This window comes from Lepisma saccharinum, chromosome 14 (genome assembly GCF_977018435.1).
Source record: "Lepisma saccharinum chromosome 14, izLepSacc3.1, whole genome shotgun sequence".
NCBI lineage: Eukaryota > Metazoa > Arthropoda > Insecta > Zygentoma > Lepismatidae > Lepisma > Lepisma saccharinum.
In genome coordinates this window covers 71,680,336-71,704,426 of record NC_139242.1, presented here as the reverse complement: position 1 = coordinate 71,704,426, position 24,091 = coordinate 71,680,336, and the positions used below count along the sequence as shown (strand labels likewise).

General features: G+C 40.7%; 1 protein-coding gene across 5 annotated transcripts in view; it reads right to left on the bottom strand.

The window, feature by feature from the left end:
- Cen (cerebellar degeneration-related protein 2-like) overlaps nt 1–24,091 on the bottom strand; it is a 283,194-nt gene that overhangs the window by 39,553 nt on the left and 219,550 nt on the right. For all 5 annotated transcript variants that reach the window (XM_083135893.1, XM_083135896.1, XM_083135897.1 and 2 more), the window contains exon 2: nt 16,288–16,400. In XM_083135893.1, coding sequence (XP_082992019.1) covers nt 16,288–16,400 — 113 coding nt within the window. The remainder of the gene's footprint in view (nt 1–16,287; nt 16,401–24,091) is intronic.

Genomic DNA, 24,091 nt, shown 5'->3' with positions numbered 1-24,091 from the left:
GTGTTGCACAATTTCTTACACTGAAGGTGCTAATTAAAACGACGATGCATCAAAGACATGCCGCACGTTAAAGTTAATTTAGTAACGCTCGGCCAATCACCTGCGTTATGTCAGTGACCGTGCTTCGCATGCATTTATGATTTTTTTCGCAGAATTACAAGTCCTAATTTGCAAGAGAAAAAAAACTCATTACACGCCACCATGATAAATTTCTTTCCACATATGTACACAAAAGTGAGAATCCGAACGGTACACGAGAATGAACAATTATGTTAATGTGGCGTGCAAAAGAATGAAATTATTGAAAATTGTTAAGTTGCGTACGCTGGCCCATAAGGCAAAGGAGCATTTGCCCCCCCCCCCCCATAGGCCCCTTTGAAATCGATACTATTCAAAACCTGGAAAAAGAATTTGAAATACTTAACAGTGGTTGTGAAATTTATAGTTAAAAGTACAAAATAAAAACTATAGACCACAAATTATTGGAGCAGTACAAGGTCATTGGTTTAACATTAGTAAGCATGATGGACTTTCTCCGAATAGTATTCTGAAATGAAAGTATCGTAAATGAAGTACATTAAGGAATATTTCAGAGCGAAACAAACCTGCAGAAACAAATGCAACCTTTCATACTGAAATGACATGAGAAGCTGCACGTGCTGCTTCCTTCTGTTGGATGAACGCAGTGAACGTGTTTCTACAGATTGGAGGTGACAAGTGTTGCTTCAGTGTGAAATCCCGAGTCAGTGTTGAATTGCGTAACATGCAAATTTAAATTTCCAGAAACTAATATTTTCTAAAATTGAAGGTGGATACATATAGAGGTCAACACATCCGGGGCCCCTTTTTTCATTTCATTTCCTTGGTCGCCATATTGGATTTAAATATGGCGACCAACAAACTACGCCTGCAGTCATATTTTGCCATAAAAAGATTACTATTAAGCGTAGACGCTTGAACCCAACGGCAATCTTAAGAAGAAACGTCCTACTACGTAACTATAACAAATAATTTTATTTACAGTATTTTTTTTAGTAGGAATGTTAATTCAACAGCGTGACATTTGTACTTCAGTAACTTAATGTAAACTAAAAAGTATGCATCTTCTTCGGCACAGTGCAATGACCACACACAAATCCGGATTCAAATGGGTCTTGAATCAAAACTCGCAGCAATTGTTCGTTGTGTTGGCAACGAAGCCAATATGGCCATTCGCCTTGGTTTAAAACCTCAGATGTCTAGCTAGCGTGACGAGGACAATGAATTCTGGGAAAAAGATAGAATCGATATAATCTCCAAACTAAATTTTCTGAACAACTTGCAGAATATTTAACCGAAATATATCGGTCATGATCAGTGGCGGATTACCAAATAGGCCCACTAGGCACGTGCCTAGGGGCGGCAACTCTTGGGGGCGGCAAATCTTTTTTTCCAGAATATCAAAAATAATAAAAAGTGTCTTACGTACACAGTGACAATTTAGACCTATGAAACCAATGTTTCAAATCAACCGTTTGCAACACTTTCGCTTCATACGAAAGAAACCTTGATGTATCGGATTTGTGTGTTATCAAGAAATGTTTCGTTTGCTGTGCCTCCTTCAGGCTTCAATCAATTTGTTTTTAACCCGTGCTGTGGCTTTTATCGCTTACAATGACAATGCAAGCTGCCCAACCTTTGTTGGTTTGTTTTTGTAAATACATACCCCCTCGATATTCCACTAAGCGTTTGTTAATGGCCAGGCAGGAAAGAAGACTGATTGAAACTCCCATCTGTAACAATGCCAGTCTTAAAAAAAAAAATAATAAACACATAAACACTGCTGATAAGTGAGTGAGTGCAGCTTTCGCGTGGACCGCAACTAGTTTTTGTCTTACTGTATTCTCTGGCTGGTGCATTCAGTTTGTTGCTAGTGCGTTTGCGATTTGGTGCTTTTTCTTTTCTTTTATGCAGAAGGCAGCATGAAGCGAACAAAGTTAAGTGGGGCGGCTTATCGTAAACTTGCAAACGAAAAGCGTGAAAGAGAATCAACGTTACAGAAAAAGCTTGTACAGTGGACACGTTTTTTAGGCGAAAGGAACAAGTGATTTCCGAAAGCAGTTCAAAAATTGAAGTGGAAGCGGCTATATCGAGTGAACTCTGTGAAACGCAAAATGTCGAAAATATTGTGGGTTTAGTGGAGGAAGAAAGTGCACCTGAGGTAGTGTCCTCTCAGTTCGTAGGAGTTCCTGATTGTGACAGTGAGAGTGCAAATTTCGTTAATGACGATCCTGCCGAGTGGTGCCTGAAAATGAGTCTACAATTGACATTCTTCTAAGACGTGGAATTAATCAGAATGCTAAAAACGATTTTTCTAAATCGCAAAGACTCATAGCAGGTAAGACAAGATTTTTAAATAATTGTGAATTTTTTGTAAACTTGTAAATGTCGAATCAATTTTGCGGAATTATTTGGTATATTCGTGCAGCACTGGTGCCGTTTATTGTGCATCATGCTGGTTGTTCAAGGGCTAGACAAACATCGCAACTCACGGCATTTCAGACTGGAAAAACATTTTAAATATTCTAGCATCACACGAAAATTCTGAAGAACACAAAAACTGCGAGTTGGCACTCTTAACAAGGCAGAAATCTTTTGGAACCTTGGAGAACTACTTCTGTCATTTCTGAAGGCGCAGCTAAACTTCAGGCTGCATATGAAACTGATCTGGAATCAACCTTTCCAAACGAATGTGTGCATTTTGCGGGGCTTCTGAAGACCAGAGGAATCTGTGACTCGCCAGCAGAAATGTTATAAACATAGGGAAAGAAAAGCTGCAGTTTGTGTTTCCAAATGTGGACATTGCTTTAAGAATATATTTGTGTACTGCTGTAACAAACTGTTCAGCTGAACGTTCGTTTTCGGCCCTAAAAAGACTGAAGACTTATCTCCGTTCAACCATGTGTAATAAAAGACTGAACCAGTTATCTATTCTCCACATCGAAGCAGACATCTTGACTGATGGACACATCAACTTTGAAGAACTTATGCACGAGTTTGCAGCAACCAAAGTGAGGCGGAAGCGGCTTTTATGACTGGTGAATTTAATTTCTCAATACATTACATAATTTTAGGTATAGCACATACAGAGTTGGTGTTTTAAGTCCACTTTATGCACAGTAAGGCTAATCGGGACTGGACCTACAGTTTAAAGTGGGATCCGAACCACTTGTGCCTCCACCGGGTATCGAACCCGGGACCCCTTGATTACAAGGCAATGACGCTACCACTGCGCCATGGGGGAGGCCCTATAGCACATACAGAAAATGAATTGTTTGTTATTGATTTTTATCCTTTGTTTTCTTATTTCAGTATGTTCACTAATTTTTATATTAGCCTGTAAAAATACTGCAAATAAGTTACTACTTTTCTTTTGAGAAGGGCGCACATTAAGTTTGTGCCTGGGCGGCGAGGAAGCTTAATCCGCCACTGGTCATGATATTAAAAACATGTCAATGTCACAAATGTATATCTACGAATCTGATCCAATTGCGAGGTTTGATCAAATCAAGTAAAAGACGTTATTCACAAGACTCGTGGATATTTGGAACAGCAAAACAGATTTTGACATGTTAAATTTGCAGCAACTTTTCGCATATATAGACTCAAACGTGTGCGCAGAATATAGTTCCGCTGCAATACCCCCAATTTTCTCACCGACATGAACAGCTTGGCAGTTGAGGCAAAACTGGCACGGGAGATTTTGAGCGCAGTTCTTACGCGGATTAATACATAAAACCTGTCGCGGGGCTTAGACTGCTAAAAAAGTCTCAAATATCGACCAAATAAGCATGATATCTGGCATACCTTCCCAGTTATATATTAAGTATATACATTTCCTTCAATGTAAAGTCATGAGGTACAGTAGAGTAGAAAGTAGTTTATCCGCATTAACTGGGACCGAAGGTTATGCGGATAATCAAACATGTGTTTATTTAACAAAGAAAAGCACGTACAGTACAGGTTTATTTTATACATACAGTACACAGTACTACATACGTATACAGTACAAGAAAACAAACAGTTACTCAACTTTCCTTCTGCAGGGTTGCCGGTCCATTTAAAATAAACAAACACATCTTGATCCAATGTACAATTGAAGAAATTGCTTAAATTTGTTCAAAACTGAACCTTGCTTTCTTCAGTGTGCGGATAACTGACGTTGCGGATAATTGACGTGCAGATAAACAAGTTTTCTATTGCTTGGGATTGTTAAGTGACAATCTAGAACAGATTAACTGCTTCTAAGAAGAAATAAGATTGCATAACAACCAAAGGAGCAGGATCTGATGTCTGAAATTTATTTTCGTATCGTGACTGCGTTACCACATAAGGTGGAGGGAGGGAGATGGGCAGTAGCTTACCATGAAATGGGCCCTACCAGCTACCTATTCGAGGGGCGCTGACTTGTCAAAATTATTTGGGGGGGGCTTCTGATCACTGAAATAAATTAATGAATGACTCACTCCCTCCCTTTTTAAAGTTTTGTTTTGGCTGGAGTATTCGAAATCTCATAAAAGACCATGAATTCCTCAAAAATATTAAAATTTTCATTTACAGTTCGAATGCAAAATGTCAATTGTTCACGGATGGATATGTCAAGTTTCGTCAACAATAATAGCAAAATATTCCCGACTTTTAATATCTGCTACCACGGAGCGCAAAACAGATCTCCCTAATATATCAATGATCTCGTTCTGAATGTCATGCGAGAGCCATTTGTAGCCAGAACGTCCCATCCACTCTCCTAGTTCATGGACATCTTTTGAAACTCTTTAGAAAAAATGTTAACAATACTCATAATTACATACTTAGTATATAGTAATAAGTCATGTGTTTTGCTGTCTCTGGTCATAGCCCCCCCCCCCCCCCAAGTTGATTGTCTAGAATATTTCAAATGTGTATTTAAAGTTAAGTTCATGCGGCACAATTCAGAGTAAACTTTACAAGAGAAGCAAAATAATACATTAGATTATCTTGAGCAAAATTATTTGGGGAGAGGCCCCACATCGATAACATCGAGGGGGGGAGGGGCCTCGAGCCCCACAAGCCCCATGGAGTCTGCGCCTACGAGCCTACATAGTAGCCAAGTTAAGTTAAATACTTGGGGAGGGATCAATGTCCTGATATGGCTAGTTTCAAGTGAAGACTTGTGTACAAGTTACATACAAGCTTTTTTAAACCTTTATTTTTGTGGTGTTAACTTCCAGACAATTATTACTACGCCATATTATGTCCAACAGCGTTCTTCCTTATTATTTCCTTTTTACATCATTTCTTCAATTTCGTGCATTCCTGCACCTTCGTTAAGCCTAATTTCCTGGTTGTCCGGCCGGTCTTTATTCATTTCCCTGAGAGAACAGAATCGTGAGAATTTCCGCCCTTAAATTAGAGGAAGCAAATTCACCCACCGTGCACGGATTTCTTCAGAAGTGCGCGTCCGAAGACCAGACAGAGTGCGGTTTCTCTTTGGACACGCACTACTTTCTTTGGCGATTATATTTCGCATTGGGATTTCGAATAATATCGGGGGAACAAGTGCTAAAGCCTGACAAGTTAAGTCCCGATATGCGCAGATCGCTGCGGAGCACTTCCTATTACGTCATCCTCCCCACCACTCTTCTACTCACTGGTCTGGCGTTGAGAGTACCAGTGGTGCCAACTCAGCAAAATTAAGCTAAACAAATATGACAAACAATTTTCACTGTTTAGCGTGACGGTGCATGCAGGCTCCTATTATATCAGTGGTTCATATTATTTAATCCGGCCTTTGAAAATGCGTGCGGTGCGCCGACCGTAAACTGTAGTATTACGCACGTGCGTTAAGGTTTATAACGAAGAGAAACTACAGGGCGAGGACTTCATTTTCTGAATGCGACATCGAGCAGTGGCCAGGTGTGTTTTTTTTTTTTTTTTTTAAAAAAAAAAGAGTGGAGTGGTGGTTCCTTTTGTTTATCGTACAACAATCACTACGAGAAGCTAATCTGATAACACGTTTGCCTGTGTTCTTTTCTAAAGCATTGAAATATTCATGTTCTTTACTCTTGGCTGCAAGATTCTTACTTTGAAAGAGATGGACTTATGGACGAGCGTGTAGATGAACTGATATAATTAGACTTGCTGAAACAGATTCAGACACAGAACACAGATTCATCGGTAGACACAGACTCGGATGAGTGGAAGAGTGAAACTGAAGGAGGAGGACTGGAAAACATTTAGAAGGTGAGCTCAGTTCTATCGTTTATATATTTTTCATTTTTCTATCGTTTTATTTCATACATTTCTTATGCTGGTAAGAAATATCCCTAATATAACTTAATTCATTTAAGGTTTAAAGGGAAAATATCAAAATGTATTTAGAATTTAGCGTAATCAATAGGTAGCGTAGGTGACGGGATACTAATTCATGCCTTTCACATTCAAATTTCGTTGAAAAATTCTCAGACAATTCCGCTCACTCCAGGTTGCAACTCTGCGAAAGAACGTCGTCGCAGACAATGGAGTGGGGAAATGTGATGTGAGGTGCGCAAACAATGGATTGCAGCGTCTTGTTTTTAAACTTGTCAAGTATCTTTGACCACCACAGAGGAAGCAGAGCGGACCCGTATCTGGTTTCGAGCCACCACCTGTTTTTCGGCAAAGCGCTGTTGTCACTTTTGCCTGCAATGTGTCGACATTCATTCATTCACTGTGACGTTATACTCCTAAGATCTATATATTGCATTAAAAAAATAGCACAACACACTAACACAACCTAGCAAAGATAAAGAACCGCAACCTTGCGTTCAGTAATCTCTAAAGAAACATAATTGCCGACATCTCATTTACTCCACGTGGAGGTGACAAGAGCTGTCATTTCTTGGACGACCGCTATTGGTGAGGAAGGTTTCTGGGGACGATTTATTGGACTCCACGTGGACCTGACATGTGGCTGTTAGAGAGAAAACTGATCTTTCGGAACTTTCTTTGAAGTAAAGTGAGGTTGCTTTAACGACCAGCACTATACAAGTTCGGCATGTGGGTGGACAGAGCGTCGAATTCAGTCGTTGCTTTACCAAGGACTGTAGAGACTTGATAACATTAACATTGCAGTGTAATTGTGTTTAACGGAGTCTTCTTCCACTATTGGCTAATCGCAACGATGGGGATGAATGATAAGATGAAATTTATGAAGTGAATCAACCACAAGACAGCACACAACACAAGCTCCGCAGAGGATTAAATTGGCTGCGAGTCCAGGCGCCATAGCCTCGTTGGCCCGCAATATTGCAGTTAGCACGGTTCTACTACGTGTAAGCGAGGTTGTTGCAGTGTTGAACATCCAAATATCTTCGCTTTAAAAATACTATATTTCCAATTAGCTGGCTATATCTTAATGAGAGTATTTTCTGCCACTTTCGGCTAATCTGGACGAAAGGTATGAATGAAAAATGGGACTAAACTCTAACCTGGATCTCTCCGATAGTGTAGTAACAACGCTATCGCTCTGCAATCAAGCGATTCAGATGGAGGAACATTACACAATGGTTCCAACCTAAATTTAAACTGTGGGTCCAGTCCCGAATAGCCTACTCTTGAGCATAAAGTGGACCTTGACTCTTGAAATTCGAACCTTCGTTGACCAATCATTCCACGCATTGTACCACTGAGGCGGTTCATATACGCAGGAGAATTAGGTACAATTTGACTGATGGTACCCTAAACTCAGTTCTACCTTGCATTTATCCATTTCGTTGAGGCGTAAGGGATTATCCGTTCCAAAGATACCAATCTCACTTCAACTTACTACAGAATGGACTGCATTTTGCAGACTAACAAGGCTCTGGCGTCTGGATCTGTTTTCCACGTGCGTTTGTGATTGTCCTTTCATCTGCTTCATTTTATCACCATTCAGCCTATTCTTTGCAATTAGGCAAACGTGGCAGAAATGCGAAATATAAAAATCAATTAAATCATTCATCCATTCCGCTGTTTTATTCGATGCAAAAATAAGAGATTCGATTGGGAAGAGAGTGCACGATGTTCGTACTACCTCTTTCTTACGCAAAGTGATTCAATTTTCCAAGCGAGAAAGGCTAAGTGATTAACGAACTTAAAGAGCCCCTTTTCCGAAGTCCTACGGCGAACACGCGTCACATCCGGCGCAGTTTCCATGGAAATCGCCATCACGTCTTCAAACACCACCCCATACTTTCCTCTCCAACGACACCCTCCGCCGTTATGGCTCCCGACTGCCTTCGGTATGCTTCTTTCAACAGCAGCTGTCCCCGCTCCTTACCGGAACTTATTACGTAGTTCTAGTTTCAATAACGCACAAGACTGTCGCATAATATCCTCCTGTCACTTTTCGGCGGGTAAATTCTCTTGAAAGTTCTCAATGCACAATAACTAGGCAAGGATTTGCCCTAAAATGCCTTTTTCTGTAACTTGCTGAGAGGAATACACGAGTTTAATGACTATCTTGATCATAAGTGCCTATTTCGAGGATAACTGCCCTTCTTGCGTGCCTAAAATAAGAAAATTATGAAAAACCAGCAGGAAAAATTTATTTTAGGGTCGGATTTTAAAGTTTCGTTTCTATCTTTTGACCAATTTTATCACCTTGTGCTACTGCATGGTGCATAAATCGTGCAATTGTTTGTAACAGAGTTTACTCTAGTTTAGGAAAAATGCATCTGCAAGAATTAATCAGATTGCATCATCAGTTTTTGAAGGGAAGAAATCTCTAACCCCTAATCCACTAGATAGATTGTGTATTGCTGGCCGTAGGCATAATTAAGAGAACACACTGTGCGCCCTAAAATACCTTCTTTCTTCTCCATTCAGAAAATTAAGGATATTGAGTTGTTTTTTTCTGTTTGTTCCCTATTTCACTAAGTCTCTCTTTCGAGGATACCAAAATCCATCGATGCCCCATCATTTTTAGTGTGTTTTAAATGTCTATTTAATTTTCTGATCCTTCTCTGCATGCCTATTTTGAGAGTTTTCAGTGTGTCTAACTGGAATTTCCAGAACAAACTATTAATTTTTTGCAGAGACAGGCTGACCGATCCCACAACCCCTAATCACAAGGCAACAATTAGCGATTACACTGGTCGTTTTCACGTTCAGAAGACACAATGGGCTCTTATGGACAATGCTTTTCTTATGGGAAAATACGAGCGCGCTGTTGTGAAATTTCTGGATTTACAAATTTAGCTTAAGTAAAATCGGTACCTGCAGTTTTGCAGGAAATTTTGTAGAAAATACGATGGTGAACACAAAAAACTGGTAACTTGCTTACATAATTTTAGATAAATTAAAAACTCAAATTTTCTGTGAAAACAAAATTTTTACATTGTTTTCATTCCTAACGTTGACATGCCGTAAAATTCAAGCATTCATTATTAAAAAAATTGACACTGTTTTTTAATTGTCATAGGTGATGGTGGTGCTCAGAATTCATCAATATTTTAAAGCATATTTGCATTAAAAAATATTCAAATAAAGTAAGTGGAGATTTTTTTATATTCGTGCAGTAGAAAATGTCGTCGCTGGCCATTTTTTGTTCTGTAATTCCAAGTAAAAACTTCCAGCGACAAAGTTGTGGAGAAAATAATGAAATTATTTTTTATAACCACTCAAAGGTTCCCAGAAATATTACTTCCATGCATTTGGAGTTTCTTTTTAACCCGAACCGCGCGCGAAGTAAGGAGACGTTGTCTGGCCATCTTGAGCTGACTCACCGAATCACCAAGTTTTCGAGTTGTTATTTTATTTCCATTCAGTAAAAATATTAACTTCATGCAGTTTGTTATAATAGAATTGAAATTACTTAAATTTAATAATTGACAATTATTTCCAATGCTGCTGTTGTGAGCAACATTAGTGCTGTCGCAAATACACGTTGTTTTTGTTTACATTACTGTCGACATTAATACTGAAATGAAGATCACCTTTCAGTTTCCAACGTACACAAATTCATAGACACCATATTAACCTTTGACTTTCCAACACGTGACAAAATATGGGGCTTCAAGATAGAAATATGACATGCCTTGCTCGAGTCATTGACGTCTTATCAGTTCAAGTGGGCCATAACTCATTTGTTTGTTTGGGTTGCAACTTGAATCTAATCCATGTGCCAGGTTCCCCTTACTTGAGTGAGAGATCTGCTTTGGTCTGTTTAGACTTTTTGCCTCTCTCGAAAAAGAGTTTTCAGTTGTGTGAGCGCTCAGTGATTGTTACTTTTTAAAGTGATTTCTGAAGTGTCATATTCGTGCATTACACTCGCGCGTGTAGTGATCGCAATGGATCATAGTAAAAAGGGTAACTGTAACGTTCACAGTATAATATTAATAATTACATATAATTATCATTATATATACAAAATATGTAACACCTTCATTGTGAAGGAAGGTCATTCTACTAACCTCTACTACCACCGCGAAAGGTAATGAATAACTACTACAAGGTTTATCAATCAAGGTTGATGCACATCAACTGATCAGTTAAATGTGAAATTTTAGTTTCTTTGAAATGATCGTGTACGATTTCAAGTGATGTATTTTTAGTTCATCACACGTAACAGCAGCTGATAAAAATACCCCTTGACGCATTTCTGTGGTACTTCAAAGCACCAAAAGTTCATTAGCAGTTTGTGTACTTTAATGTGTAACTGGAGTCAACATATTTGTGTCAATTGACACAAAGCTGTAACAAACCAAAAACAAGTGAAATGAAAGCCACAATAAATCAGCGATTACTTCGTTAAAATATCACGGAATGCAAAAATCCAACGACGAACACGAACTTGCATTCTGCAATTTGCTGCGATTATAAAGATGCGTATTTAACCATTCCACAACCACGAGGCGGGCATCGCGGTAACTTTCTTATGCAAATTCAGAGGGCAACATCCAAAGGAGAAAAATTGCTGAACACGGCAGACTGATATGATCATTATGTTCCAATTCGCATTCCCAGGAATGCACAATTTACGACCGTAAGGTTGTTGTCGTTGATTGTACACAACACTTCTTATTGTTTGCGGAAGAGAAATCTGTTGCGCAATACGTACGCAATAAAACTTTGTAATAGCATATCAAAGGCTTAATTTCGCCGCTGTTTCTCTCGAGAGGAGAGTGGAGGAGTGTTTAGGGCGTTGCTCTTGCATCGGAACGTGTAGTCTGGAGCTACTCAGAGGTAGAAACTGCATTTCAAACTTTAAATGCCTTTTGGAGATCAAAACACGACCGTGTATTATTTATTGGTTCTTTGTTCTATTACCAATGGGCAGGTTTATCACTTCAATCTCCAGGTTTTCTGATCATACGCCTTGGGCTTCATGTCAGCGTACGAACCACTATTTTAATATCGCATGTATCCTCTCTCCCTTTCTCTCACACACACATTAAATAAAGGGTGTCCCAAGAAACAAAAGGATTTAATTTAAGAACAAAACATTATATACAGGGTGTCCCAATAAAATATATACACTTTTTGAAAGCTCGTAACTACCACACTTATCTTTTCAGGTGTGACTGCTTAAAATAATGGCTGAAGTCAGACTAAGCTTTAAGGAAAGGAAAATTATTCTCAAGTGTAACTAGAAGGGAGTTTCAACGAGATGCGCCAACACGACTCACAATTGCTCATTTGCGAGATAAGTTTGAGGTGGAAGGAACTGTCCACAATATCCATAAGAAGCATTCCGGAAGAGCACTGACATCCACCAGCCCCACAAGAGAAAGATAAGTAATCGAAAGGTTTGAGAAATTTCCTAGAAAATCTGTACGGCAAGCGGCTCGTGAGACAGGACTTCCAAAATAGAGCGTCCATCGCATTTTGCAGCGTTCCCAATGGTAATGGTTTATCCACGCTATCAAGGAAGACGATCGATCATGACCGGAGATTTAATTTTGTGAACGGTACAGAGTAAAAAGTGCAGAGGACAATCAATTCCCATACAAGATTGTTTGGAGTGACGAGGCCACATTTATCTTAAATGACTCAATTAATCGTCACAATTGCAGCTACTGGGCAACTGACAATCCTTGTGTGACAATGGAACACCATGTGAACTTACCAGGAATTAGTATCGTGTCTGCACTTTGTTTAATTGGACCTTTCTTTTTTGACCATACTGTGACTGGTGCAAATTACCTCTACTTGCTACAGGAATCCATGTCACGCATTCGAGAGATGTTTAGGCATGAAGAATGGTACTTCCAGCAGGATGAAGCACCTCCCCACTACCATCGCAACGTGAGGGCTTACCTTGACGAGACTCTGGTGAACAGATGGATAAGACGAACAGGTACCACTGAGTCCCCCCCACGCTCACCAGATTTGACCCCGATGGACTTCTTTTTGTGGGGACACCTCAAACACAATGTTTACAGCAGAAAACCAGCTACAATCAAGGAGTTGAAAGCAACAATTGAAAGAATGTGCCCAAACACCAGTTGAAATGATTAGGAACGTTATTGATTCCATTGATGAGTGTTATCAGTTGTGCCTGGACCATAACGGCCAACAATTTGAACACTTCCGATAAATGGCTGACACACACTTATCTACTTTATTTTGAATTATCAAACTTTTCTGTATCTCAATAATTGTTAGTGGTATAGTCATTCAAAGTGTGTATACATTTTATTGGGACACTATTAGTTGGCGCATAACTGAGGCTCAGTGCCGTCTATAACTCTATGAATTTCTGATTTCAATTCAGCAATCGTTCTTATCTTCGCAGCATAAACTATCGCACGGTGTGAGGTCGCCCAGTTGCTTCATTTGGGGCGCTTCCCATACCGAAAATGTCACGTAATTTGCCCACAGTTTCCGTACTTGTAATGAATTTTAACGATCGTCACTCGCTCCTTCGTAGTGTAGCGCTCCATATTGACCAACCAGAATGTTTATACTACAACATGTGACCTCGCAGAACGCTACAAAAAAAAAAAAGTCAGCACAATATAAATCCTGCGTTACTTTTGGGACACCCTATATATACGTATATACACCATAGGTGTGCCATTGTCTTGACTGGTTAGTCGTCAGCAACGTACTAAGAAAATCCGATAAAGGCGGCGACGAAAAATAATCAAAGTGTAATTGATTTTGCTTGAATTATTTTACAAACACGCCGAACTGAAAATACAGTAGTTCAACATGAGAGGGTTAGCACCATACGAAGCACACAAGTAAGGATCACCTAGCATGCAGAATGTGTCGTCCTATGCACTCAATGATGGAACTTGTTAGATCACCAAGTGTGTCCCCGCGGAAGTGAATTTCCTATGGAGTACATTTACACTCAACACTTCATCTTTCTTTATGGTTATACGAGGGCGGCATTTCATAACAGGCCTAGGCCCACAAAATCAGGCGCAACCACGATTTTTTGTCTGGGGGGGGGGCAAGTACCAGGATAAACGTACCAATAATAATTTTAATAATATTAATAATGTTAATAAAAATAATGTTATTATAACTATTATTATTATTATTGATTTGCTTTACTTTACTTCGCTTCTTGTGCCACTCTTGCCTAATTTGGGGATGAGTGATGGCATGATGAAAATGATGTATGGATACTCGCAAACATCCGTGCTCAAGCCGGGATTCGAACCCACGAACAACATTATTATTACTATTAGTAATGTTTGATAAATGCATTCCAAATATAATTCTTTTTTACATTAACATAACTTTCATGCACGATATAGGTTTCACATATATGTAACGTGGAGTGACGTGGACACTAAATTGTGTACATATTCAAAGTTTCTTTAATAAATATTATATACAGCATATATTATTTAAATACATTACACAACCAATTCATCCATCTCGCAATAAACCAACTGCAAAAATGACAAATTGTCTCAAATGTGCACGCTCCCTTTCCTCAAAACAATTCTTCATGCATTCAAAACAAAATCAATGAAGACAAGTCTTATTTCTCAGTTTGGAAATGCGAGCGAAGCGAGCAAGAACATTTTACGAAAAGTATTTTTATTTGCATAAAATTTGAAGCTCTGGGCGGTAATTTCCCCCTGCAGGTACACTTTGCCGTCAATGTTTGCCCCCCTTGAACTCATTTCCGACTAAGGTTGGGAGGGCAATATCCACCATGCCCCCCTGTGGTTGCGCCACTGCACAAAATAAGAAACTACCCTGGCTGTACAGTCCAATAAGATTAAAGGTTCCACAGTAAAATTGACGTGAAAATATAATTTCCGCTCAGAAAGGTACACGCGGCATTGACGTACAACTTCCAACATGTACAATGATTGCTCTTTCCCCTCCTTCCACGCATATTTTGACGCCATCTTGAGCACAAGATTACTTTGCCAGCGGTGACGAGGGTTGATGCAAAAACAGTCGTAAAACATGCGTTCGAGTTCCCTTTCCACTTTACAAATTACTTCTGTCCGTGATCTGCCAGAGGTTTCCCATGGCACTCTTGTTCCACAAGACCTCAGGCAGACAGGACAAGTTTACCGACATTCACCTTTTCAGGATGCAAGGAACTCTGGGAACAGAACACACACTGACCGGAAATCAGAGAAAAAACAGCATTAGCACTCGCTGGTAGCTACCAACGCCATCTTTTGTAGAAAATTGTACGTACTATCGAGTGTGGCTACAGAAAGTCCTAATCAGATTTCACTGGTTCCTAAAAATAGAATGACGTTTTGCCTGAGTCGGCCAGTTGATAACCTTGCTCTGGGGTTCACTTAGATCAACATTTCCACTATGTCCTAGGTCGAGAATGTGTGCTTATCAACATTTCCACTATGTCCTAGGTCGAGAATGTGTGCTTATCAACATTTCCACTATGTCCTAGGTCGAGAATGTGTGCTTATCAACCTTTCCACTATGTCCTAGGTCGAGAATGTGTGCTTATCAACCTTTCCACTATGTCCTAGGTCGAGAATGTGTGCTTATCAACCTTTCCACTATGTCCTAGGTCGAGAGTGAGTATCCCTAGCTCCACACCCGCTTAGCAAGGTACAGTTACCAGCAATAAAAAAAGTTACACCTGCATCCTGAAATACTCGCGATATTAGGGCGACGTGTGAACTTCAAGATGGAATTTTCAATACCAAGTTCCAAGTCATTCCATGCGAAATCAACACAGCTCCCAACCTGACCATCTCCGATTTTCATGAAATTTGAGGAGTTGAAACTATGCATGGAACTTAGTAACTATGAAGATTTTGAGTCTCGTGCGTCTTGTAATTGTTAAATTATTCAAAGTCAAAGTTAGCAGAAATTGCCCCTTTTGAACCCGCTTAGCTATACTAAATGTGCTGTAACTCCGACCCTATTTCGCCTAGGACGCTCAAATAAAGCTTATTGTACAGCGAATTGAACAAGCTTTCCAGTGATATATAACAAGCCCACCTTTCGATAAAAATATAATTTTGTCACGTGACCTTGACTTTTGACCTTGAATATCTCAAAACATGTTATCACCAAAAATCGTGAAAAAATATATTTGGTCCCTCATGCCATACTATAAAACATATCAAAAAATCATTCTGGGACTGCAATGAGATCAAAAGATACAAAATAGTATGTGTTAGTATGTGACTGATAAAAGCCTCATTACATGAACTATGACAAGTCAAAAGTCCTTTAACACCGTCTACAAAATGTAAAGGAGTTATCCTGGTCATGAAAGAAATATGTTAGGCACAGGGAGATCTCTAGCTGTGTGTATCAAGCGCAGGTCCGGCATAGCGGGCATTCTATGCTCCCGTTTAACGTGTCCATCCCCCAGTCTGAACCAGGCCAATCCTGACCTTTCTTTTGCCCCACATAAATCCACATAGTTCCTCCTTCCCCATTCTCGAAATAGGTGGAACTCAAACCACACAGGAAATGAGACACTGAACAGGGATAAAACCGAAGAAAGCACTATAGAGAGAATACGGAAATGACAAATATTTAACATTATAAAAAGCAAGGATACGGTGACGCATTGCTTTCCCCAGAACGAAAACCCGTGGTAAGGATTGTAATATTGTTGAAATTACATAGAACAAAGAGAAATTGTGTACATGGTGTGTAGATGTAGAATATATTAGAGGACCGTCACATGCAAAGCTATTGTAGAGTAGGTAGATCTACATACGATTGTTAATTTATCCCTATTTTATGACCATTTTTGGTTATAAATGCATGATTACACACCAAAATAATGACTTTACACACTGTCCCAGATTATAAATTCTGCAGCTATGTAAAACTTACCTCGATTTCTTGAGACTGGTCCTCTATGATATTCTGCTGCTGCTTGAGGCTTGTTTCCAATTCCTTGTTCCTCTCCAGAAGTGTCTTTCCTAATTCGGCCGCGAGCTGTAGATCTGAAAAGAATGATTAAAACATTTGTTAAACAATTTGGAGAAACTGAACGATAAATAGACTTTGCACATATATTTATAAGTTCAAATACAATTTTACTAAGAAAATAACTTATTTCAGCAATGTCTCCAGCTGACGGTGAAGCAAGCTAGCCTACAAACATAGGTGTCAGGTTGAGATGACGTCACTAGGTTCCGCAACGTAATTGGTAGATTAGGGAGCTCTCAACTCGCTCTCAAGCTGGAAATGCGGAACACTAAGAGATGTTGGGAAAAGAATAGCAGTCTAAACATAACTTAGAAGTCGGGGGAATTTTGGTTCATTTAAGGTTTTTGCGTCAAAGTGGCAACTGTTCTGAACTTCCCGACAGGTTGTCTGCAACAGTAGAAATCAGCTGTGAACTATAGACTGCGTTCATATCGAAACTAGATAAAACAAACATTGTAGGCCTGTTTAAAAGTGATTACTTTCCAAATTGTAGCCAAAAAATTATGTAATTTTAACTTCTACTCCAAGGCCACTTACGCACCCCCCCCCAAACTACTACAATTACGATTAAGTTGAATAGCCTTCTGCAGGGAGAAACAATTTGTCCTTCAACACCGGAAATTCCCAGCCTTTAGTTTAGCTTTAGTGATCATGTTACCTCGCATTCCGATCACACTATTGTTAACAATGAAGATAACATCCTTACTTAATGTCGGAGAATCTGTCTGCTACAGGACACGTCGATATGTAATTTGAACAAAATTTTATTAAACCAACTTTACTACGAGACTACTTCAGTTATACCATGGGGATATCTACCCAAGTATTTTGGTAGTAGAGCAGCCTAAGGCCGAACCTCGCTCTGTAGTAAATAAAAATACTTCTATTCTAATTACAAATTTATTAAGTCATATTTTGTTTTCAGTGTTGCTCACAGTGGCAATTATGAACGTGTGCCACGTGTTTGCATACATATTAAAGATTAAATTAAAGTTTTTCGAGGGCTCGAAGCGTAGAAACGAGGCGTCATAACGGAAGAACTTACGAAAACTAGTTTTCCTTAAGGCGAGGAGGGACAATTTCCCCTGGGTCTTTCTCGCTGGGGCAGCTGCCGATCACTGTTGCCAACTTTGCTCTTTTGGAGCCAGATCTGGCTCTCTCGTGCAGTCGTTACTGTGAACTGTGGCACCCACCCTCTACCGCACCATGATGCCACCACTGGCTCCGGCCCATAAGGACCAACCTTTGCCATGAGTGTACATTTTGCACGTGACGTGATATTCATATAGCTATAGGCTGTCACCCACCCCCTCTCCTCCAGGTATTTTTATAGAGAGAGTGTGTCTAAGGTGAAGATGACAATATTATCATCCGGGAATCCTTTATTTTCGATTTCATATGAACATCATTGGATTATTGAGATGAGTGATGTCGCCAAATCTAGGCGGTGAAAACTAAGAATAAATTGCCACCACTTTAAAGCTAACGGCAATAGCAGCGCCCCAACCCCTCTGACACCTAAAATTACCCTAGGGGGCACTTTATGCAGCCTTCGTTAATCTAGTTCCTTGAAAGTCATCTTTAGCTCTATTAATGATCAAATTTAGCTCTTTTATGCATATCACGTTTGGCAACACTGCGAGGATGGCCGTATGAGGCAAGGAGAAATTCATTAGGTTTATGGGACCATTATTTTATTCGTTCTCGCGGGAATATCAAACATCCAATGACGTAGAAAAGTACATGGGCGGAAAAAGGACACGTTGAACTATGTCATAGTAGTAGGAAGAGTCGAAACTCCCATTTGATTAGCCTTAACTTGAAGTTGAAGTCTATTTCCCATAAGGAATACATGGGACACCGTTTATATGTTTTTCGAGATTCAAGACTAGACCAGAAAGAGATCGGCACTTCCAACTCGAGACACTACCACGTCTCTTATCGATGTCATCCCTACAATACGCGATTATTCTTGGATTTCATGTTGAGTAGGTCTCACTTTGATTGGAGTATAATCATTGTCTCAGTATGCATACTGGTATAAAGCTTAACAGTCTCTTGGGAATAGAGGACAGAGATAGCCATCACAGCTGACAAAAGATTCTGACAATTGCAGCCACCTCAACCGTTACGGAGTGTAAAGAAAAATCTCTCCGATTCCGGAAGAGTTGTCTTGGAGGGGGAGACCTACTTGTTTCCTGAAGCCGCTGCATTCCTGGCAAGGACAACGGAAGAGCCCACGCGCTGTGGATGTGGATGGCGGCCGCTTATGTGCTTTCGCTCCTAATTCCGATGTTTATCGCTACGTGTGACAGCCGGGAGTCGCTCATCCAGAAAACAGGGGGAAATTGTTAACATACTGAAGTTTTCCCACGAAATCTTCGAGCGATGATGTCCGATGAATCGTCTGGATATGCCAGTCCTCTACAAGAAAATTAGTGTGAAATTTTCTAATTTTCCACTTCCACGATTAAAATATCTCCTTTCACTTCAAAAGTTTTATGTAAGTTCAGTGGAATGTAGGCGAGTGGTAGAGATGTACAGCCGACCTCCGTGGCAGAGTGGTTAGCCCATCGCGCTACTCCACCAGGAGTCCCGGGTTCTAATCCCGGCATGGGCGTTCATTGTGAGTCTCTCTTCATCCATTTCATTTTTTCATCATTTATGCTGATCGTCGCGATTACCCCAAAAGCTAGGCTAAACATCAAAATCAAAGCAAGGATGTACAGTGTAGGAGACTGACACGTGGCTACCAGTTAGGTTTATGGAGTCTTCAGACCGAAGTAACATCTAGCAGTTGGAAATGAACCTTCAGAAATAAATGCAACCTTTGGTACCGGAGTGATACGACAATGTGCGCATGTCGCTTCACTGATTGGGCCTGGTTCTCAATAGTTTGCATCGTGTCGCCTTGCGCATGCCCAGTGACTACGCAAAAGAACCTGCGCAGAACCGCGACTCCTGTGCATCGTACTCTCGCGTAGAGCGGAGGGGTAAAGTGGACCAGGCTTCCTTATGTTCAGAGTTGAACGGATGGAGAGGAATATGTGTGAAGGATTTTGGCCGAAGGCTCTTTTGTTTGTGGTCGCTTTACTTTTACACACTTGAGGAGCCCTTCGTTGTTTGTCACTTTGGCGTTTGTAGCTTGTCAGTTCGGTCTGATAGCGCATTGCTTAACGTTTCATGATCAAAGGTGTTGATTCTGGTTCAACTTCTTCCACGCTCACCCCTCCACCTTGTCGACGTCACAGTTTCTCCCTCGCTCCTTGGCAGGATGGGGATCAAGTCTAGCTTCATTAAGCCACCCTCCCCCACCCCGGAAGTGTAATGGTGTGATCGCAACCTGGGAATAAAGAGGGATAATTACACTCATCATTGCCATCTGGGGAGGATAATAAATAACATTGACAAAATGAGCTTAGACGCGCTTCTTCCTCGCAAGCTTACCTAAAATAAAACCGATTGGGTATCTGTTTGAAGGTCAACATGGACTTCACCACGTTGCTTTCTGATGAGGAAGACCGTGTCGGAAGTCGTTATGGGGAAGTCGTCATGCGTAATATCCCATTAGGAGAACTTCACTTTGAACACTGGTTATGGCATACAGTGGTATTGTCTCGTTCGCTCTTAATGCGTTCTTGCAATTCTTTGAACGTAGAAAGGCACAACATGTGTAGTTTTTTATAAACAAGCGCTGGAGAAAATATAACCTTGTTCTCTAGTCTAGGCAAAATATCAAAACAGATCTAAGGTATTATCTTACCTGAGGGAACTTGCCTTAACATCAAGACGATGGAGGGGTTGAAAGCACTACGAATAAGGCCTCGCTGGTCTACCGAGCTAAAATCCTAGTGCACCTTCGCTCTCTTATGTACTATAAACCCTTGTACGAATTTAGTTCATGCAATTAGCTCGAAATAGCTTAAACATCTCTTGCAGACATTAACTCCCCTCTAATGGCAACTAAATTACGCTCTAAAATATTTTGTTTTCTTCTTTATAGATGGCAGAACAAAGCAGTTAATTTAAGCTTGAAACTTTATAATTGTATGTATTCCTTTACACAGTAACCGAACTTAATATATCTGAGAAAAAATACAATGTGCGGCAGTTTAAATTTTACACTCTAAATTAACCCTCTCCACGAATTCTTTAGGTACCAGGATTTGATCTCCCAAGGAAAGTAGTTTGCCAGTAACAAAATATTATGGAGCGAAAGGAAAGGTTTATAGTATAACAGTTATTCTAGTTTCTCTTTGAAAAGAAATCTCTACTTATTTGGGCTCCCCAAGAGTTAAATCATTTGGAGAATTATTTCTTTCAATCAGATATTTAGTCTCCCATATCCATATTTCTAACTGGGCTCAAATTCAGACCGTGGTTATTGGTCACTCAACTGACGTAAACGCGACGTCCGAAAGACTGCGTTTTAAGCGCGCATTAATATATGACACAAGCTCACTTCCTGCTGCTCCATTGGACATTCATTTTATTTAATACACTATACAGAAGTCTATTCCTTTGTTACATCAAACAATAGGTTGTAAACAATAGATGAAGAGGAATAGAGAAAGTTCTCGTACTAAACTTGCCTGTCCAACAGCAGTCTTGAAATTTAGAAAAAATAATATATTTTGGCCAGTGATATTTATTTAAACGTAGCTAAATGAGAATTTAATGAGACGCGATAGATTTTGTGTTAACACTGGACACGAGAATTTGTAATCTCCCAGCCCCGATGTGTAAATGCTTGTCTCGATTTATGAGAATTCGGTTCGTTGTGTCGAAATGTATAATAAACACATACAGCGTGCCAAAGCGTCTAACTTTAACAGCGAATAGAACTATTGAAGGCAAGGTACTTTGATGTCTTGTTTCTACCCTACAAGCCCTTAAGAAATATTAAAATTTATCCTAAATGTAGGCTATGCAACAATACATTACAGGCTCATAATTGCCACCAGGGGTCAGTGGTGCAAACCAACGAAAGCAAGTTCTCTGCGCAACACCAACGAAAGCAAGTTCTCTGCGCAAGTAGTGATTAGAGGGCTCTGCCAATGAACGAGTGAGCGGGAAAGTGAGTGCATGAAGGGTAAAACTCTACCGGCTACCAGAAGTTTGCAGCAGCAGCAGCGCACGCTGCTTTGCTCCGCCAGCTCGCTTCCTTCTCTGCCGTTATGCGCGACCTTGCACCACAGAACCTTGGCCCAGTGCATTGACTTTGAAATAACTATGAGCATACTGTCATTAAGTAATCAGGTATGTGTCCGCTTGGTATGCCCTTAAAATTCCCATAATAAAGTTAATTTAGTTAAGGTAATTTTTTTCGAATATCATACACAAGTTTCGAAAGAACCAATCCCGGTCTCGTCATGGTTATTGAAACGTCTTCTCGATATCAGCCCTCTATTTCAAAGAGCGTAAGATTTTCTTCTGCGAGTAAAAATCTAAAGAATTCGAAAATAGGTTTGCCGAAAAGAAAGTTCAATTCCTGGTGCCAAATAAAACCCATATAATGAAGATAAGAGTCCGTCACAGAACAGTGGACAATTTGCACGAAAATGACAGTGATAAGGTGCTACGGATCTCGCCAGATTCTAAGATATTCCTGCTTCAGAGACAAAAAAAGTTTCACCTGCCCTTTTCTTACAAATGTGATTACGCATTTCGTACGCCATGGGCAGCAATTAGTCGGCGTCGCCGGGTATTTAACGCACGAGCAACTGCCTTGACGGCCTCTGGACACTCAGTCAAGCGACTAATCCCAAGGTCTTTAATTAGTACCCCTCTCTCAATTCTCTCCTCGTAGACTGTTTCAATGTTGACTTCTTAATCGGCGCCAAGTGACAACTTCTTGGCTCTTGATATATTAGACCTCAATACATGTAGTCCCTTACAAGGAAGTTACATGTAACAGTTTCTTCAAAGAGCGAAAACCCGCCAGCCACCGCCTACAAAAGAGCGAAAACCCGCCAGCCACCGCCTACAAAAGAGCGAAAACCCGCCAGCCACCGCCTACAAAAGAGCGAAAACCCGCCAGCCACCGCCTACAAAAGAGCGAAAACCCGCCAGCCACCGCCTACAAAAGAGCGAAAACCCGCCAGCCACCGCCTACAAAAGAGCGAAAACCCGCCAGCCACCGCCTACAAAAGAGCGAAAACCCGCCAGCCACCGCCTACAAAAGAGCGAAAACCCGCCAGCCACCGCCTACAAAAGAGCGAAAACCCGCCAGCCACCGCCTACAAAAGAGCGAAAACCCAGTTACCTTCTACAAAAGAGAAAAACCGCCAGCCACCTTCTACAAAAGAGAAAAACCGCCAGCCACCTTCTACAAAAGAGCAAAAACCGCCAGCCACCTTCTACAAAAGAGCAAAAACCGCCAGCCACCTTCTACAAAAGAGCAAAAACCGCCAGCCACCTTCTACAAAAGAGCAAAAACCGCCAGCCACCTTCTACAAAAGAGAAAAAACCGCCAGCCACCTTCTACAAAAGAGAAAAAACCGCCAGCCACCTTCTACAAAAGAGAAAAAACCGCCAGCCACCTTCTACAAAAGAGAAAAAACCGCCAGCCACCTTCTACAAAAGAGAAAAAACCGCCAGCCACCTTCTACAAAAGAGAAAAAACCGCCAGCCACCTTCTACAAAAGAGAAAAAACCGCCAGCCACCTTCTACAAAAGAGAAAAAACCGCCAGCCACCTTCTACAAAAGAGAAAAAACCGCCAGCCACCTTCTACAAAAGAGCAAAAACCGCCAGCCACCTTCTACAAAAGAGCAAAAACCGCCAGCCACCTTCTACAAAAGAGCAAAAACCGCCAGCCACCTTCTACAAAAGAGCAAAAACCGCCAGCCACCTTCTACAAAAGAGCAAAAACCGCCAGCCACCTTCTACAAAAGAGCAAAAACCGCCAGCCACCTTCTACAAAAGAGCAAAAACCGCCAGCCACCTTCTACAAAAGAGCAAAAACCGCCAGCCACCTTCTACAAAAGAGCAAAAACCGCCAGCCACCTTCTACAAAAGAGCAAAAACCGCCAGCCACATTCTACAAAAGAGCAAAAACCGCCAGCCACATTCTACAAAAGAGCAAAAACCGCCAGCCACATTCTACAAAAGAGCAAAAACCGCCAGCCACCTTCTACAAAAGAGCAAAAACCGCCAGCCACCTTCTACAAAAGAGAAAAAACCGCCAGCCACCTTCTACAAAAGAGAAAAAACCGCCAGCCACCTTCTACAAAAGAGCAAAAACCGCCAGCCACCTTCTACAAAAGAGCAAAAACCGCCAGCCACCTTCTACAAAAGAGAAAAAACCGCCAGCCACCTTCTACAAAAGAGCAAAAACCGCCAGCCACCTTCTACAAAAGAGCAAAAACCGCCAGCCACCTTCTACAAAAGAGCAAAAACCGCCAGCCACCTTCTACAAAAGAGCAAAAACCGCCAGCCACCTTCTACAAAAGAGCAAAAACCGCCAGCCACCTTCTACAAAAGAGAAAAAACCGCCAGCCACCTTCTACAAAAGAGAAAAAACCGCCAGCCACCTTCTACAAAAGAGAAAAAACCGCCAGCCACCTTCTACAAAAGAGAAAAAACCGCCAGCCACCTTCTACAAAAGAGAAAAAACCGCCAGCCACCTTCTACAAAAGAGAAAAAACCGCCAGCCACCTTCTACAAAAGAGAAAAACCGCCAGCCACCTTCTACAAAAGAGAAA